Consider the following 19,920-nt stretch of genomic DNA (forward strand, 5'->3'; position numbering starts at 1 on the left):
AGTAATCATACTTTGATCCCCCCCACCTACATGTACAAATTACCTTGACTAACATGTACCCCCGCACATTGACTCAGTACTTGTACTCCCTGTATATACAGTGGCTTGCGAAAGTATTCACCCCCCATGGCATTTTTCCTATTTTGTTGCCTTACAACCTGAAATTAAAACAGATTTTTGGGAGGTTTGTATCATTTGATTTATACAGCATGCCTACCACTTTGAAGAAACAAACAAGAAATAAGACAAAAAAAAATGAAAACTTGAGAGTGCAGAACTATTCACCCCTCAGTCAATACTTTGTAGAGATACCTTTTGAAGCAATTACAGCTGCAAGTCTCTTGGGGTATGTCTCTATAAGCTTGGCACATCTAGCCACTGGGATTTTTGCCCAATCTTCAAGGCAAAACTGCCCCAGCTCCTTCAAGTTGGGTGGGTTCCGCTGGTGTACAGCAATCTTTAAGTCATACCACAAATTCTCAATTGGATTGAGGTCTGGGCTTTGACTAGGCCATTCCAAGACATTTAAATGTTTCCCCACAACTCGAGTGTTGCTTTAGCAGTATGCTTAGGGTCATTGTCCTGCTGAAAGGTGAACGTCCGTCCCAGTCTCAAATCTCTGGAAGACTGAAACAGGTTTCCCTCAAGAATTTCCCTGTATTTAGCGCCATCCATCATTCCTTCAATTCTGACCAGTTTCCCAGTCCCTGACGATTAAAAACATCCCCACAGCATGATGCTGCCACCACCATGCTTCACTGTGGGGATGGTATCTCGGGGTGATGAGAGGTGTTGGGTTTGCGCCAGACATAGCGTTTTCCTTGATGGCCAAAAAGCTCAATATTAGTCTCATCTGACCAAAGTACCTTCTTCCATATGTTTGGGGAGTCTCCCACATGCCTTTTGGCAAACACCGAATGGATTTACTTATTTCTTTCTTTAAGTAATGGCTTTTTTCTGGCCACTCTTTCGTAAAGCCCAGCTATGTGGAGTGTATGGTTTAAAGTGGTTCTATGGACAGATACTACTATCTCCGCTGTGGAGCTTTGCAGCTCCTTCAGGGTTATCTTTGGTCTCTTTGTTGCCTCTCTGATTAATGCCCTCCTTGCCTGGTCTGTGAGTTTTGGTGGGCGGCCTTCTCTTGGCAGGTTTGTTGTGCTTCCATATTCTTTTAATTTTTTAATTATGGATTTATTGGTGCTCTGTGGGATGTTCAAAGTTTCGGATATTTTTTTATAACCCAACCCTGATCTGTACTTCTCCACAACTTTGTCCCTGACCTGTTTGGAGAGCTCCTTGGTCTTCATGGTGCCCATTGCTTAGTGGTGTTCAGAACAGGTGTATATATACTGAGATCATGTGACAGCTCATGTGACACTTAGATTGCACACAGGTGGACTTTATTTCACTATTTATGTGTTTTCTGAAGGTAATTGGTTGCACCAGATCTTATTTAGGGGCTTCATAGTAAAGGGGGTGAATACATATGCACTCACAACTTTTCCCTTTTTTTTCGTTTCACTTCAGCAATTCTGACTATTTTGTGTATGTCCATTACATGAAATCCAAATAAAAATCTATTTAAATGACAGGTTGTAATGCAACAAAATAGGAAAAAACGCCAAGGGGGATGAATACTTTTGCAAGGCACTGTAGCCTTGTTATTGTTGTTTTGTTATTGTTATTTTACTGTGTTACTTTTTATTCTATTTTTTTACTTTAGTTTATTAAGTAAATATTTTCTTAACTCTATTTCTTGAACTGCATTGTTGGTTAAGGGCTTGTAAGTAAGCATTTCATTTGTATTTGGTGCATGTGACAAAAACAATGTATTTGAAATAAGTTCATAACAACTTCCAGGTCCTAAACATAAGTTGTAAACTCAGTTATCATCTTTGGACCCAGACTTTCCCCACATGCTGATCTCTGACATCAGCTACCACAGAAATGACTTTGATGGCAGCATCTTCTGCAGTTAAATACAACAACAAAACTTGATTTATCAAAATAAACATAACTATGTTTTTTGAACACTATAAATTGTTTGCTAACATTCCCAAGTTCTTACTCCAAGTTGGCAAGTCGTTCCTCTGATAACTCTAAATTCTGATAGGACTTGAATGCGGCAATAGACCTTGGAGAGAAAAAACAAGGAAGTCAAAAAATACAGTATAAAAGAAAAGTATGAGCTGACTGAAAAACAATTGGTGGTGGTGGGGATGTAGGGTAGATTAAGATGCACTTTAAACTATAGAATAAAGGACTACCTTCTTAATTCAACACAACACTAACTTCATACACTTCATACACTTGGGCTCTTTCTCAGTTGTCTAAAACTTTTCCCTCTCCTTGAAAGAATTGACCAGGTGAAAGTTAAGCCAGCCTAATGATGTGCTTCCTTCCGCCATACTGTTTTCACCTGTGAAAATTTTTCCAACTAGTGCATATGGAGGCGAGGAGTCAAGGAGAAAACTGATTTTTAGACAATTGAGAAAGAGCCTCTGGCCACGTTCAGTAGTGTTGGTAAATGGAATGAGAAGAAGGGAGAGTCGCTCAAGGACTGATTCGGACAAGGCGCTAAATTGTATGACAAGCGATAGTTTATTCAGAGTGAAGATATTTGGTACAGCGTGCACGGACTCGTTCCAGTAGCTCTGAGGGAGCCAGCAGAAGAGAGTCCCTAAAACAGTTTGTTTACATGTTTTATACAACACAAAAAGTAGGTTGAGTCTTGAAGTCCCGATCCTCTGGTTGGCTCAGGTCCAGGCGTTGTCACCGTCGATTGGCTCCATCTGTTCATGCGTCTTCCTGCGATCTTGCACAATGTTCTGATGATGTTGAGTTTCTATCAAAGCTCTAAATAAGGGTGTGTGTGCCTTGGATAAGCTAGGGCTTATGTGTGTGTGCGTGTTCCTGTTTTCACAGGGTCGGGCATGCCAGACACTGTTGCTGTTATCACGAGATGGGGCCCCCGCAGGCTTGTGGTTGGGCCAGTTCCTGTTATGTGCTGCAAGTGGAAACATCAGTTTGCTTGTGTAAGCTGCATTGAGACATAACTAGCTGGTTAGTGGAAAACATGTGTAATAGCTGCAATTCATGGTAATAACGTTTGTTAGCTTGGTGCATGTTAGAGGCTTACTAAGTAGAAAATCTTACAACAGTAGCAAAACGTGGTTGAAAGTTGCAGATAGAAATGCTATGAATAAAGTGGACATGATTTCTTCTTTTCTACATGTCAGAGAGGCATGTTTGTTCTGCATAGCATATTTCTATTTGAATGTTCCTAAACATTGTATCCTGCTGAACGCCCCCTTGGTCTAGTCACATGTCCACAGATGACATACCAAGATCACCATCTAGTGGTTAATTCTCGTACTGCTATAACTTTCTGAGAACGACTAGTTTCTATCTATTCAATCTGACCTTTTTAAAAGGGCAATTGCACTTCCTGATTTGGCTTTGTTTTTCATCAATGCTCAATAAGAACTACTAGGGGCCATGACTGAAGGTAAATGAGAGTTGTGTCGGGGGTGTGGTTAGACGTGGGTGTTTCTGCCATTCAATCACAACAAACAAGTGCAGTAGAAAGTACAGCGAGGTAAGCTAAGCTTTCTTTGCTATGGAGAGAACAACGTTTTGAGGACTTCTCTCCTCCCGACTGACTCGCCATCTCAAGATGGTCAGCTAATTCAGTTCTATGTGTAGGCTAAAGCTAGTCCTTGGTCATGACTCAGTTCTATGTGTAGGCTAAAGCTAGTCCTTGATCATGACTCTCAGTTCCATGTGTAGGCTAAAGCTAGTCCTTGATCATGACTCAGTTCCATGTGTAGGCTAAAGCTAGTCCTTGATCATGACTCTCAGTTCTATGTGTAGGCTAAAGCTAGTCCTTGATCATGACTCAGTTCTATGTGTAGACTAAAGCTGGTCCTTGATCATGACTCTCAGTTCTATGTGTAGGCTAAAGCTAGTCCTTGGTCATGACTCTCAGTTCTATGTGTAGGCTAAAGCTGGTCCTTGATCATGACTCTCAGTTCTATGTGTAGGCTAAAGCTGGTCCTTGATCATGACTCAGTTCTATGTGTAGGCTAAAGCTAGTCCTTGATCATGACTCTCAGTTCTATGTGTAGGCTAAAGCTAGTCCTTGATCATGACTCAGTTCTATGTGTAGGCTAAAGCTAGTCCTTGATCATGACTCAGTTCTATGTGTAAGGCTAATGCTAGTCCTTGATCATGACTCTCAGTTCTATGTGTAGGCTAAAGCTAGTCCTTGATCATGACTCTCAGTTCTATGTGTAGGCTAAAGCTAGTCCTTGATCATGACTCTCAGTTCTATGTGTAGGCTAAAGCTAGTCCTTGATCATGACTCTCAGTTCTATGTGTAGGCTAAAGCTGGTCCTTGATCATGACTCTCAGTTCTATGTGTAGGCTAAAGCTGGTCCTTGATCATGACTCAGTTCTATGTGTAGGCTAAAGCTAGTCCTTGATCATGACTCAGTTCTATGTGTAGGCTAAAGCTAGTCCTTGATCGTGACTCTCAGTTCTATGTGTAGGCTAAAGCTAGTCCTTGATCATGACTCTCAGTTCTATGTGTAGGCTAAAGCTAGTCCTTGATCATGACTCTCAGTTCTATGTGTAGGCTAAAGCTAGTCCTTGATCATGACTCTCAGTTCCATTATATTACACAAGAGTCATTGGACGAAGATGTCTTCTTTAGGGGGTAGTTTTGTTAAGATACCTGACACTTGGTCTGAACATTAACATGCATTGCTTGCGGTACAGTTTTGGAAGCATAAGGACCTTATCTTTCATATCAGATGGGGGGGACCATTGATACACACCTTGATAAGGTTAGGGTTTGTGTTCCCAGACGGAAACATCTCCATGTTACAGCACTTGTTTACGGAAAACAGACAGAAGACAAGAAGCAACCACCTGTGCTATGTAGCATGCTCTGAACACATGTGTGTAAGCATAACTCAGGAAGTGTTTTTTCGTCAGATGGAGACACCCATAGCTGAATGAATCTGTGCTAAACTGCTACAGTAAGTGTATATTTTTTATTTAAAGAATTCTTTCTCGCTGATGAAATGCAAGTGATGATTATTGTTGATTATTGTTGTTTCTAAATGTTAAAACACAGAGTCAATAGTGTAGTTCACATCAGGTAGTCGTGGGTGAAACTATTGCCGGAGAACTGTAGGGAGAAGGCAGAATGCTGCCTACAGATTTTGAAAACCAGGCTTAAGCCTGCACTGACCTTGTGTTTAGCCAAACTGACAGCAGCTAGCTAGCATAACTTGGTGATAGCTGCAACTGGCTATCCTAGCTAGCTGATATTTCTGTCAAATCAGTTATGACAAGATAGCCAGTGTCTGGAATGTGTTTCATAAGACACTAATTCTACAATGCCTTTCTACGAAAGTAGCTTGCAACTTAGTTTCAACGTTACAAAACGTCATGTAAATACATGTTTATAGTGGAGGCTGCTGAAGGGAGGACGGCCCGTAATAATGGCTGGAATGGAGTTAATGGAATGGTATCAAACACATGGAAAACGTGTTTGATGTGTTCGATTCCATTCCATTGATTCCATTCCAGCCATTACCATGACCCTGTTCTCCCCAATTAAGGTGCCACCAGCAACCTGTGTGTGGAAACTATATCAACTATTGCGAGTTGAATTCCCACGGTCTTCAGTCAGCTCAGCTGTTCTACAACACATATGTTCTATAACTGGCTAGTTTTGTCTCGTCTTGTCTCTCATTATGTCCGGGAGACAAGTCCCAAAACTAATATCCCTACAGGTGTAGGCTACATGTGGACATTGGACAATTATCGCCCAGCTTGAGTGTAGACACAACAACTAAAAACCAATGGATGTGTTCATGTTACAATATTGATTATAAAGACAGTGTAGCTACAGTTGACCTAACAAATCAACATCAGTTGGGTGTACAGTACAATACAACTTCAGCTGTCTAACCAGAACTAGAATGGCATTTCTCTTTCTATGGTCTAGTTGCCCAAATCGTAGAATTTGTCTGCTCTCTGGGTGAGGTTCTATCTGTCTAACCACACTGACATGTACAGCTCTCTGGGTGAGGTTCTGTCTGTCTAACACACTGACATGTACAGCTCTCTGAGTGAGGTTCTGTCTGTCTAACCACACTGACATGTACAGCTCTCTGGGTGAGGTTCTATCTATCTAACACACTGACATGTACAGCTCTCTGGGTGAGGTTCTGTCTGTCTAACCACACTGACATATACAGCTCTCTGGGTGAGGTTCTGTCTGTTTAACCACACACTGACATGTACAGCACTCTGGGTGAGGTTCTGTCTGTCTAACCACACTGACATGTACAGCTCTCTGGGTGAGGTTCTATCTATCTAACACACTGACATGTACAGCTCTCTGGGTGAGGTTCTGTCTGTCTAACCACACTGACATGCACAGTTCTCTGGGTGAGGTTCTGTCTGTCTAACCACACTGACATGTACAGCTCTCTGGGTGAGGTTCTGTCTGTCTAACACACTGACATGTACAGCTCTCTGGGTGAGGTTCTGTCTGTCTAACCACACTGACATGTACAGCTCTCTGGGTGAGGTTCTGTCTGTCTAACCACACTGACATGTACAGCACTCTGGGTGAGGTTCTGTCTGTCTAACCACACACTGACATGTACAGCTCTCTGGGTGAGATTCAGTCTGTCTAACCACACTGACATGTACAGTTCTCTGGGTGAGGTTCTGTCTGTCTAACACACTGACATGTACAGCTCTCTGGGTGAGGTTCTGTCTGTCTAACACACTGACATGTACAGCTCTCTGGGTGAGGTTCTGTCTGTCTAACCACACACTGACATGTACAGCTCTCTGGGTGAGATTCAGTCTGTCTAACCACACTGACATGTACAGCTCTCTGGGTGAGATTCAGTCTGTCTAACCACACTGACATGTACAGCTCTCTGGGTGAGATTCAGTCTGTCTAACCACACTGACATGTACAGCTCTCTGGGTGACGTTCTATCTGTCTAACCACACTGACATGTACAGCTCTCTGGGTGAGGTTCTGTCTGTCTAACCACACTGACATGTACAGCTCTCTGGGTGAGATTCAGTCTGTCTAACCACACTGACATGTACAGCTCTCTGGGTGAGATTCAGTCTGTCTAACCACACTGACATGTACAGCTCTCTGGGTGAGATTCTGTCTGTCTAACACACTGACATGTACAGCTCTCTGGGTGAGATTCTGTCTGTCTAACCACACTGACATGTACAGTTCTCTGGGTGAGATTCTGTCTGTCTAACCACACTGACATGTACAGCTCTCTGGGTGAGGTTCTATCTGTCTAACCACACTGACATGTACAGCTCCCTGGGTGAGGTTCTGTCTGTCTAACCACACTGACATGCACAGTTCTCTGGGTGATGTTCTGTCTGTCTAACCACACTGACATGTACAGTTCTCTGGGTGAGATTCAGTCTGTCTAACCACACTGACATGTACAGCTCTCTGGGTGAGATTCAGTCTGTCTAACCGCACACTGACATGTACAGTTCTCTGGGTGAGATTCAGTCTGTCTAACCACACACTGACATGTACAGTTCTCTGGGTGAGGTTCTGTCTGTCTAACCACACTGACATGTACAGTTCTCTGGGTGAGGTTCTGTCTGTCTAACCACACTGACATGTACAGTTCTCTGGGTGAGGTTCTGTCTGTCTAACCGCACACTGACATGTACAGTTCTCTGGGTGAGATTCAGTCTGTCTAACCGCACACTGACATGTACAGCTCTCTGGGTGAGGTTCTGTCTGTCTAACCACACTGACATGTACAGTTCTCTGGGTGATGTTCTGTCTGTCAAACCACACTGACATGTACAGCTCTCTGGGTGAGGTTCTGTCTGTCAAACCACACTGACATGTACAGCTCTCTGGGTGAGATTCAGTCTGTCTAACCACACTGACATGTACAGTTCTCTGGGTGAGGTTCTGTCTGTCTAACACACTGACATGTACAGCTCTCTGGGTGAGGTTCTGTCTGTCAAACCACACTGACATGTACAGCTCTCTGGGTGAGATTCAGTCTGTCTAACCACACTGACATGTACAGCTCTCTGGGTGAGGTTCTATCTATCTAACACACTGACATGTACAGCTCTCTGGGTGAGGTTCTGTCTGTCTAACACACTGACATGTACAGTTCTCTGGGTGAGGTTCTGTCTGTCTAACCACACACTGACATGTACAGCTCTCTGGGTGAGGTTCTGTCTGTCTAACCGCACACTGTCCTTAACAATTACAAGCATACCCATAACATGATGGAGACACCACTGCTTGAACATATTGAGTGGTACTCAGTAATGTGTTGTAAAGGATTTTTCCAAACATAACACTTTGTATTCAGAACAAAATGTTAATTGCATTGCCACATTTTTGAAAAAAGGATGCATGTTTTCAAATATTTGTGTTCTGGTCTTTGAGGTTGAATCTACGTTTGAAATTCACTGCTTGACTGAGGGCCCTTACAGATCAAATGTGGTTCAAATCAAGGGGTGTGAATACTTTACTTTAAGGCACTGTAACAATGTGCAAATATTACACTTGTCTTTCGTCTTTTACTGTAATTCACAGCCGATACAGATACTGTACCTATCAGCATTTTGCCTGGTGGTGCTGGGTAGGGTTAATGGCGGGAACCGGGTTACCGGGATTTTCCGCCCAAACCCACTGTAAGGATGACGCTGGAGATGAGAAGCAGGTACACGGAGTGGACGTTTAATTAACAACGGGATGGGACAGCGCCTGGACAGGAACACACAACGACATTAATGCTGACACAGGGATCTAACCAAAGAAACAGACAGATATAGGAGGGGCAATCAACAAATTAAAGGAGTCCAGGTGAGTCCAGTGATGCGCTGCTGGGCGTGATGGTGTGCATAACGATAGTGACAGGTGTCCATACTGAAGGCAGTCTGGCTGGCGCTTCGAGAGGGAGAGCGGGAGCAGGCGTGACACCCACTCCCTTTTCCCAGGATAAATAATTGCGAGAAACTAGTAAATTATAATAAATTAGGTGAGGTGAAATGATACTGTTAAATGATATGGAATGTCTAAATCTGTCTTCACACAGCATTCGCTGCTCTGCTATGAGCGTTGGCTATTGACTACGAACAATCAGAGGGGACATAATAGTGTTGTTCTGGGACCATAACGTGAGTCTGACTGGGGAAGAGGGGTCTCCTCGAGGGACCCGCGTGTGTAAGTGTGAGGGGCGGGGGAATCCGAGGTCTACCAACCAGGACTAGACATTGGCCAATCAGAATCCACCCATCACTGCACAATTGGCACTCCTCTCGAACGGTTACAACTGTATGTGCATTCACATAGCAAGCCTACTCTTCAGCTGGGCTGGAGGTTAGAACGACTGGTTTTATTGTGTGTGTTTGTTGTGTAGGTGATTGTATGCAGGTCTGTTGGAGATTCTGGAGTGCCTGAGCCCCTTACTACCCAGAGAGTGGAACACCTGGTTCTGTGTGTTGTTCAACCACATGATATGCTTACACTTTACAACAACTCTCATGAATAGGCCATTATAAATGGTTTATAAATTAATATGTTAGAAATGCTTAGGATGTTTTGTTTAGAAGTGCTTCATTAATGTTAACAAATAAGAAAATAAAGTATTAACAGCATGTACACTGTTTATGAATATTAATGCTTATACATTCTTTTTCTATTATACTGAATGATTTTTACAGCTGATTCTTTGTTTTCACTACAGGTGTAGGAAGAACAACAAACCAAATAACTTATTTGGCATGGAGGACTGTGTTATGGTCACCCAAAGGTAATCAGATCCATTGATGAGCTGGAACAATGGAGGGAGCATTATGAAAATCAACTGGGTCTGTGAGAACCAGACGCACAATCAACTGGGTCTGTGAGAACCAGACGCACAATCAACTGGGTCTGTGAGAACCAGACGCACAATCAACTGGGTCTGTGAGAACCAGACGCACAATCAACTGGGTCTGTGAGAACCAGACGCACAATCAACTGGGTCTGTGAGAACCAGACGCACAATCAACGGGGTCTGTGAGAACCAGACGCACAATCAACGGGGTCTGTGAGAACCAGACGCACGTCCATGTTGAACACTAGTTGTAGTGGTTATGGGTCTATGGTTAAAGAAAGAGAAGTCTGGGATTGTCCAAGTGGCAGGGTGACTGGTCGCTTTGCTGTTTGAATCCCAGATTGACTCTTTATTAAGTCTATCTGATGGAGTTGTGTTGGATATCCATGTGAGGTTTTAAGCAGTTTTTATTTGTAATTAAACTGACAACATTACATCAGAAATTATTATGTAGTCCAGTGCACTAAATATACAGTAGAAGTTACCAGGTGTTATATTAGTAGTGATGAACACATGTACTGTATACCATTATGTAATGTATTGTAGTGGATGTGGGGGCTGTCCCTCATCCAGCAACTGTCAACACAACACCTTAGTCATTACACCAAGAGATATGAAACTCTTGACTATGTTGCTAGGTGTTGGGTTAAGGCCACTACAGTACAAACTCAGTATAGACCAGGTTATGAGGTCTCTAGGTGTTGGGTTAAGGCCACTACAGTATAAAATCAGTATAGATCAGGTTATGAGGTTGCTAGGTGTTGGGTTAAGGTCACTACAGTATAAACTCAGTCCAAAGACACCAAGACAATCGTGAAGAGGGCACGAAAACACATTTTCCCCCTCAGGAGACTGAAAGGATTTGGCATGGGTCCCCAGATCCTCAAAAAGTTATACAGCTGAACCATCGAGAGCATCCTGACCGGTTGCGTCACCGCCTGGTATGGAAAATGACCGTAAGGTGCTACAGAGGGTAGTGCGTACGGCCCAGTACATCACTGGGGCCAAGCTTCCTACCATCCAGGACCTATATACTAGGCGGTGTCAGAGGAAGGCCCACATAAATGTCAAAGAGTCCTGTCACCCAAGTCATAGACTGTTCTCTCTGCTACCTCACGGCAAGAGGTACCGGAGCGCCAAGTCTAGGACCAAAAGGCTCCTTAATAGATGACTCTGCATGGTCTCTCCAGATGGAAGATATAGGGGTCTGCAGTATGTTTACTATAGATAACTGTGGGTGGGAGACTGTGCTCTCTCCAGATATAGGGGTCTACAGTATGTTAACTATAGAAAACTGTGGGTTGGACTATGCTTTCTCCACATACAGTGGGGGAAAAAAGTATTTGATCCCCTGCTGATTTTGTACGTTTGCCCACTTACAAAGAAATGATCAGTCTATAATTTTAATAGTAGGTTTATTTGAACAGTGAGAGACAGAATAACAACAAAAAAATCCAGAAAAACGCACGTCAAAAATGTTATAAAATGATTTGCATTTTAATGAGGGAAAATAGTATTTGACCCCTCTGCAAAACATGACTTAGTACTTGGTGGCAAAACTCTTGTTGGCAATCACAGAGGTCAGACGTTTCTTGTAGTTGGCCACCAGGTTTGCACACATCTCAGGAGGGATTTTGTCCCACTCCTCTTTGCAGATCTTCTACAAGTCATTAAGGTTTCGAGGCTGACGTTTGGCAACTCGAACCTTCAGCTCCCTCCACAGATTTTCTATGGGATTAAGGTCTGGAGACTGGCTAGGCCACTCCAGGACCTTAATGTGCTTCTTTTTGAGACACTCCTTTGTTGCCTTGGCCGTGTGTTTTGGGTCATTGTCATGCTGGAATACCCATCCACGACCAATTTTCAATGCCCTGGCTGAGGGAAGGAGGTTCTCACCCAAGATTTGACGGTACATGGCCCCGTCCATCGTCCCTTTGATGCGGTGAAGTTGTCCTGTCCCCTTAGCAGAAAAGCACCCCCAAAGCATAATGTTTCCACCTCCATGTTTGACGGTGGAGATGGTGTTCTTGGGGTCATAGGCAGCATTCCTCCTCCTCCAAACATGGCGAGTTGAGTTGATGTCAAAGAGCTCCATTTTGGTCTCATCTGACCACAACGCTTTCACTAGTTGTCCTCTGAGTCATTCAGATGTTCATTGGCAAACTTCAGACGGGCATGTATATGTATTCTTGAGCAGGGGGACCTTGCGGGCGCTGCAGGATTTCCGTCCTTCACGGCCAACTGTTACCAATTGTTTTCTTGGTGACTATGGTCCCAGTTGCCTTGAGATCATTGACCAGATCCTCCCGTGTAGTTCTGGGCTGTTTCCGCACCGTTCTCATGATCATTGCAACTCCACGAGGTGAGATCTTGCATGGAGCCCCAGGCCGAGGGAAATTGACAGTTCTTTTGTGTTTCTTCCATTTGCGAATAATCGCACCAAATGTTGTCACCTTCTCACCAAGCTGCTTGGCGATGGTCTTGTAGCACATTCCATCTTTGTGTAGGTCTACAATCTTGTCCCTGATATCCTTGGAGAGCTCTTTGGTCTTGGCAATGGTGAAGAATTTGGAATCTGATTGATTGATTGCTTCTGTGGACAGGTGTATTTTTTACAGGTAACAAGCTGCAGTTAGGAGCACTCCCTTTAACCTCTCTCGGTAAATCGTCCCACCTAGTCAACAGCCAGTGGAATCGCGAAATACAAAAACCTTAAAAATGCTAAAACTTCAATTTCTCAAACATATGACTATTTTACACCATTCTAAAGACAAGACTCTCGTTAATCTAACCACATTGTCCGATTTCAAAAAGGCTTTACAGCGAAAGCAAAACATTAGATTATGATCCTTGGAGAGCTCTTTGGTCTTGGCAATGGTGAAGAATTTGGAATCTGATTGATTGATTGCTTCTGTGGACAGGTGTATTTTTTACAGGTAACAAGCTGCAGTTAGGAGCACTCCCTTTAACCTCTCTCGGTAAATCGTCCCACCTAGTCAACAGCCAGTGGAATCGCGAAATACAAAAACCTTAAAAATGCTAAAACTTCAATTTCTCAAACATATGACTATTTTACACCATTCTAAAGACAAGACTCTCGTTAATCTAACCACATTGTCCGATTTCAAAAAGGCTTTACAGCGAAAGCAAAACATTAGATTATGATCCTTGGAGAGCTCTTTGGTCTTGGCAATGGTGAAGAATTTGGAATCTGATTGATTGATTGCTTCTGTGGACAGGTGTATTTTTTACAGGTAACAAGCTGCAGTTAGGAGCACTCCCTTTAACCTCTCTCGGTAAATCGTCCCACCTAGTCAACAGCCAGTGGAATCGCGAAATACAAAAACCTTAAAAATGCTAAAACTTCAATTTCTCAAACATATGACTATTTTACACCATTCTAAAGACAAGACTCTCGTTAATCTAACCACATTGTCCGATTTCAAAAAGGCTTTACAGTGAAAGCAAAACATTAGATTATGTTAGGAGAGTACCCAGCCAGAAATAATCACACAGCCATTTTTCAAGCTAGCATATATGTCACAAAAACCAAAACCACAGCTAAATGCAACACTAACCTTTGATCTTCATCAGATGACACTTTTATGACATTATGTTATACAATACATGCATGTTTTGTTCAATCAAGTTCATGTTTATATCAAAAAACAGCTTTTTACATTAGCATGTGACGTTCAGAACTAGCATACACACCGAAAACTTCCGGTGAATTTACTAAATTACTCTTGATAAACGTTTACAAAATACATAACAATTATTTAAAGAATTATAGATACAGAACTCCTTTATGCAATCACGGTGTCAGATTTTAAAATAGCTTTTCGGCAAAAGCACATTTTGCAATATTCTGAGTAGATAGCCCGGCCCATCACGGCTAGCTATTCAGACACTCGCCAACGTCGAGGCTCAGTAACCTCAGATTTACTATAAGAAAAATTGGATTACCTTTGCTGTTCTTCGTCAGAATGCACTCCCAGGACTTCTACTTCAACAACAAATGTTGTTTTGGTTCCAAATAATCCATAGTTATATTCAAATATCCTCCGTTTTGTTCGTGCGCTCAGGTCCCTATCCGAAGGGTGACGCGCGGACGCATGTCGTGACAAAAAAAATAAAAAATATTCCATTACTGTACTTAGAAGCATGCCAAACGCTGTTTAAAATAAATTTTTATGCTATTTTTCTCGTAAAATAGCGATAATATTCCAACCGGGCGACGTTGTTTTTGTTCAAAGGCTGAAAGAAAAACATGGCCACTTCTCGGGGCCGCGCATCTCCTGTCTCTGAGCAACCAGCCTGACCACTCACAAACAGCGCTCCTGTACCTAGCCCAGAGACAGCAGAGATCTCATTCCACGTTCTGGCGCCTTCAGAGAGCCTATGGGAGCCTTAGAAATTGTCACGTTACAGCAGAGATGCTGTATTTTAGACAGAGATGCCACAGAAGCACAAGAAATGGTCAGAGAGGGCACTTCCTGTATGGAATTTTCTCAGGTTTTGGCCTGCCATATGAGTTCTGTTATACTCACAGACACCATTCAAACAGTTTTATAAACTTTAGAGTGTTTTCTATCCAAATCTACCAATTATATGCATATTCTCGTTCCTGGAAAAGAGTAGTAACCAGTTGAAATCGGGTAAGTTTTTTTATCCGGCCGTGAAAATACTGCCCCCTAGCCCTAAGAAGTTAAGAGTGTGCTCCTAATCTCAGCTCGTTACCTGTATAAAAGACACCTGGGAGCCAAAAATCGTTCTGATTGAGAGGGGGTCAAATACTTATTTCCCTTATTAAAATACAAATCATTTTATAACATTTTTGACATGCGTTTTTCTGGATATTTTTGTTGTTATTCTGTCTCTCACTGTTCAAATAAACCTACCATTAAAATTATAGATCCTTTCTTTGTCAGTGGGCAAACGTACAAAATCAGCAGGGGATCAAATACTTTTTTCCCCCACTGTATAGGGGTCTGCAGTATGTTTACTATAGATAACTGTGGGTTGGAAACTCTGCTCTCCCCAGATATACAGTGGTTCTTCCTATAAAAGTTTTGAGTTTATGCTGCGAACGTTTGTGGTAGATGGTGGCATATCGTGGTAAATTGTGTCATTCTGGCAACAATGGCTGACACTTAAATTACGTGGCATAGTATTCTGCGGCATCCCACAAGCTGTGCTGCAGTCTGCCGCAACTTTTAAAAGACAAACCTTCTGTAGGGGTCTACAGTATGTTTACTATAGATAATTGTGGGTTGGAGACTGCTCTCTCCAGATATATGGGTCTGCAGTATGTGTACTATAGATAACTGTGGGTTGGAGATTGCTCGCTCCAGATATAGGGGTCTACAGTATGTTTACTATAGATAACTGTGGGTGGGAGACTGCTCTCTCCAGACAACTTATAGAAGAAGAGATCTCAATGACTTTGAAATAGGGGTCTCAAAGGAGCACAGGGGGTTTAAAGGGTGTGTGTTTGTGTTTCTCAGTCACCAGGGGCCTCATTTATCAAAGGTGCGTCAGCACAAAAAAGACTAAACCTTGAGTGCACCAGTTTTTCTGTAAAGGTTGGTATTAATTGATTTTGAACTTGACTGGAAAGTGTGCATATCTCCACTCATCTCAGACCATTCATACGCATAACTTCTAGTGGTTGATCAACTGTATTGCAAGCAAATATTGTTATTTTGGGGAAAATGTAGGTATTTGATGCATGGAAATTATAATAAAGCATTAAAACCTAGGCCTAATGATAAAACAGTTGCATTGCCGTTTTTAAGAAGATCACATAGCAGCATGTCACCTAATATATGTATTTTACTTGTATTATATAGGCCTAAATCATAATCATATTGGAGGACATTTATTATTTTATGACATGACTGGTTTATTCCTGCTACACAACAATTATTTGGCTTCTGTTGCGTAGAGTAGACAGAAGGCTAAACTGAAAAACCTTAACTGAAACTTAAGCCTATATTAAATTAAAACTCTACCAAATAAAATGATGGCAGAGCCGCAAAAGCATTTCTGTGCATGGATGTTTATTTACATAGTGATCCCGAAAGAAAAACAGTACTGCCACAAACGTATACCTTATGGGGACAGCTAAACAGTGCTGCCCCATCAACAGCTCAATGAAAAGGTCCTCCCTTGAATTGAAAGATACTCGTTTTGTAAGGGGAAGCCCCTCCCATCAGAGCATACCAAACTCAAAAATTCATCATATCATTACAAACATCAGAGCATACATTTTACACTCAGCTAAACATTTAATGAACAATAGCACAATATAAGACATACGTAACCCAATCGCTACTGACATGGTGTCTTCCAATTTGCCCATTCACATGAACGCGCAATTCGGGACAAGCATGACAAAGGCAGCCCGATTGTCGTAGCTAGTGTCCTTGAAAGTCTGTCTGTCCTGTCGTTTTTTGATAAAGAGCAAATACCTACGCATGTGAAGCTTGGTTATGGAAGATACGCTGTAAGAGCTGTCGTGTCTTTGGCTATGCCGGATTAAGGAATATGACATGCTAACCTATACAATTATTTCTCTGTAATTAATATTACCTGATTAAGCTAATCATGTAAATGTAATTAACTAGAAAGTCGGGGCACCACGGAAGAACGTTTATAGAGCCGTTATCTTCCGAATAAACTCTTAAAATACTTAGTAATATTTTACATCGTTAGCAGTCAATATTAACCCTTATCTTATTTTCAGTCTCATAATGAAAGTTGTGAATTCTTGGCTATCTTCACGAACCCTGGCTAACAAGTTGAATCAGCAATACAAAATTGGGTTAAATTATTTATTTACTAAATACCTAAACTAATCACACAGAATTACAAATACACAGAATACAAATGATGTCATACAGAAAACATCCCTGGTGGATGGAACCTGTATGATGGCTTGTTACACAAAGGAAAGGGGGTTGGGCTTGAATGAAAGAGCGGGAAGATTTAGGAACAGAGAAACAGCAGCTATGCTATCGTAAATACATTATCTTATGCATTCTAAATTACCGCCCATTTGGAAAAGGAAAATGCAATAAATATTTACTCTGAGCTGCGCTTCGGTAGATTGGTCGTACATGCTGGCCGGGTTGGCCAACAGATCTTCCTGTCCTCGGAAGAATGTCTCTGGTGGTAAATTGGATACGTGGTGGTATCTTCGTCTGTTCGTTGTTAGACTGGATCCGTCGTCCGTCCTTTCTTAGCCCACGTCTACTGCGGCCGCTGCTAACTCAACGGCTAGGAAGTATCACTTCTGTAGTGAATAAGCTCCAAGTTCATACCATTCGCCACCAAAGCTCACGCCGAGGTTGGCTTAGTTCTGTACTTGACGTGTGTCCTTCTAACGTAGAGGCTGCAGACCTCACGTACTGGAACATCTGGTTATCTTTTCGTCAAAGGCTTATATAGTGGAGAGGGGGAAGGATGTGTTTCATTGTTTATAACCCCTGTCTCTTCACAGGGGTGGGCCACTGATCAAGCAGGGCACTTTCCTTATGAAAACCCAATTCTCTCATTTGGAAGCTAAAATTACATTTAAAAAGGTGGGTTTTGTTCATTGCCACAGTTCTAAACTGTACAGCACAAGTCTTAAAGAGGTCGAAGAAACTAGACATTATTGTGGCTGCAGCAGAAAAGTTTTTGGGACTCAAGGATTTTACATCGGAAGACTTGCAAGGGGTACTGGCACCGGAAGACCCGCCCTCCCAGGTTCCCCTTGAGCCTGTGTAGGGATCCGATCTGTTTTAGTTTTTTTTACAGAAAAGTTTGTTTGTTTAATTTTATATTTTTTTTTGTCGTTTTTTGGTGGGAATCCTGTTTCAATCCCGCGTAGTAGATGCAAATTAAATTGTGTGATTGCCAGTGTCATGACTCTCTGTCTTTGGTGAGCATCATTGGCACCAGATTAGCTCGGCACAGGGCTGACAGATAGCCAGACACCCCCCCCCTCTCTCTCTCTCCCACCAAAGTTTTATGACTTAACAACCGGATTGTAAATACCTAGCAGAAATTCTTCCTTCTGCTCTGCAGTATTGAGTAAAAAATCATTTGTGTGTAGAGAGAGATTCTGGCCTAAAATTCTAACATCAAAAGATTGTACATTAGTTTTGGAATCCAAATGTCTGGAATGGTCGATGGGGATCCAAACAATAATCATGCAATATCATTTAGTATTTTGTGGTATCATTAAGGATGGTATAAATAAATAACTGTATCTTTAAGAGCTTTCACAATGTAGATATCAGATTTACATCTAAAGGTTGTAAAACGTATATGATTAAATATGAAACTATTTGTGAAAAGATAGCAATATGATTTTTGCCTTCTAAATGAGAATAGTTTTTCTTGCAAAACTTTTGTCAGTCAGTGGCCAGGCCCCGAATAAGGTCAGAGTTCACCCCTTTTTACAGAGTGCTTAAAAGGACTCGCTGAAGAATTAACATATCAGACCTGACAACGTGAGGACAATCCACACGTTGAAATGGTTAGAACTACTAGACCAGTCTACATGCAGTGCAAGCTGAATACATGACAAATGGTTTAAAACTACAACACCTGAAAATGGTAAGACCCTCTGAAACTCTCGAGTGAAGAAGATAAAGACTACACCGGAACATTCAGTCTGCAGCTGTTTAAGTACTGTTAGTCTAGTAAACTCGACCAAAGACCACGTGTGTGGAACACCTGAAGGATCCAGTCTAACAAACACTCTGAGACGAAGACGCCTACTACCACTACAAAGGACATTGTGACCTCTGATGGACAACCAGAGAATTTCACAAGCATTGACTTACATCGAACCACTTCCCATAGACGGATCGGTTTCAACAGAGAGACGACAAAGACATACAATCGTAAATATATGTTGCATTTCTTTTCTGAATGAGCGGTCATTCATGTGGAAAGTATTACTTTCCCCATGAGCATAAGCTTCCACATGTATGTACGAGTTTTAAGTTCCTCTGTGTACATATCACTGACAAACTGAATGGGTCCACGCACACAGACAGTGTGGTGAAGAAGGCGCCCTAGTGCCTCTTCAACCTCAGGAGGCTGAAAAGATATGGCTTGTCACCCAAAACCCTCACTAACTTTTACAGGTGCACAATTGAGGGCATCTCGCCGGGCTGTATCACCACCTGGTACGGCAACTTCACCGCCCACAACCGGCTATCTAGAGGGTGGTGAGGTCTGCACAACGCATCACCAGGGGCAAACTACCTGCCCTCCAGGCCACCTACAACACCCGATGTCACAGGAAGGCAAAAATGATCATCAAGGACAACAACCACCTGAGCCACTGCCTGTTCACCCCGCTAACATCCAGAAGGCGAGGTCAGTAAAGGTGCATCAAAGCTGGGACACAGAGACTGAAAAGCAGCTTCTATCTTAAGGCCATCAGATTGTTAACATTTTAAGTCTAAGTATTTCTTTGTCAGTGTTGTTGGTATGTGCAATAGGTTACCAAAAGTATCAACAATTGAACGTGACCTTATCATGAGAGTGACTGATGTAAGGATGAGACTATTGGATGATTATTTACATTCTTTCATTCAAGTTCACTCTGTACCACACAATCGCTTGGAAAAACAACTCCAATATGAATGAAGAAAACATCCATGGAAGGGTGGTCCAAAGGGTAAGGCTGGTTGTATCTACAAGGTGAAAAACATCCACACATACATTTGGCTTTGTATTCCCACACATCTACTCCCTGCTCTTAAGAATGAGGGTTGAGGTCATTTAATCCTTCATGTTCTTCAACATTCATGGATTAAGTTTTGACCAGTTCAAAGGCAGGCTGAAACTCTCCCCAAAAATATTATTTATCAACAGAATTGTATTGCCCCTTCAGGTTAGAATGTGGTTTAAAACATCAAGGAGTAAAACCAGGTTAACTAAGACCTCTGTGGTTTAATTGAGACCTAGCTTTAGTTCTCTGAGGAACGGC

At 42.2% G+C, this 19,920-nt stretch overlaps 1 protein-coding gene across 9 annotated transcripts in view; it reads right to left on the reverse strand.

The window, feature by feature from the left end:
• Nucleotides 1–2,578: 2,578 nt before the first annotated feature.
• Nucleotides 2,579–19,920, reverse strand: part of LOC106591609 (prostaglandin reductase 1) — a 123,073-nt gene continuing 105,731 nt past the window's right edge. For all 9 annotated transcript variants that reach the window (XM_045716373.1, XM_045716370.1, XM_045716371.1 and 6 more), the window contains one exon: nt 2,579–3,007. In XM_045716373.1, the coding sequence (XP_045572329.1) occupies nt 2,894–3,007 (114 nt within the window). In that variant the 3' untranslated portion in view covers nt 2,579–2,893. The remainder of the gene's footprint in view (nt 3,008–19,920) is intronic.

The sequence above is a fragment of the Salmo salar genome, chromosome ssa04, assembly GCF_905237065.1.
Source record: "Salmo salar chromosome ssa04, Ssal_v3.1, whole genome shotgun sequence".
Taxonomy (NCBI): Eukaryota; Metazoa; Chordata; class Actinopteri; order Salmoniformes; family Salmonidae; genus Salmo; species Salmo salar.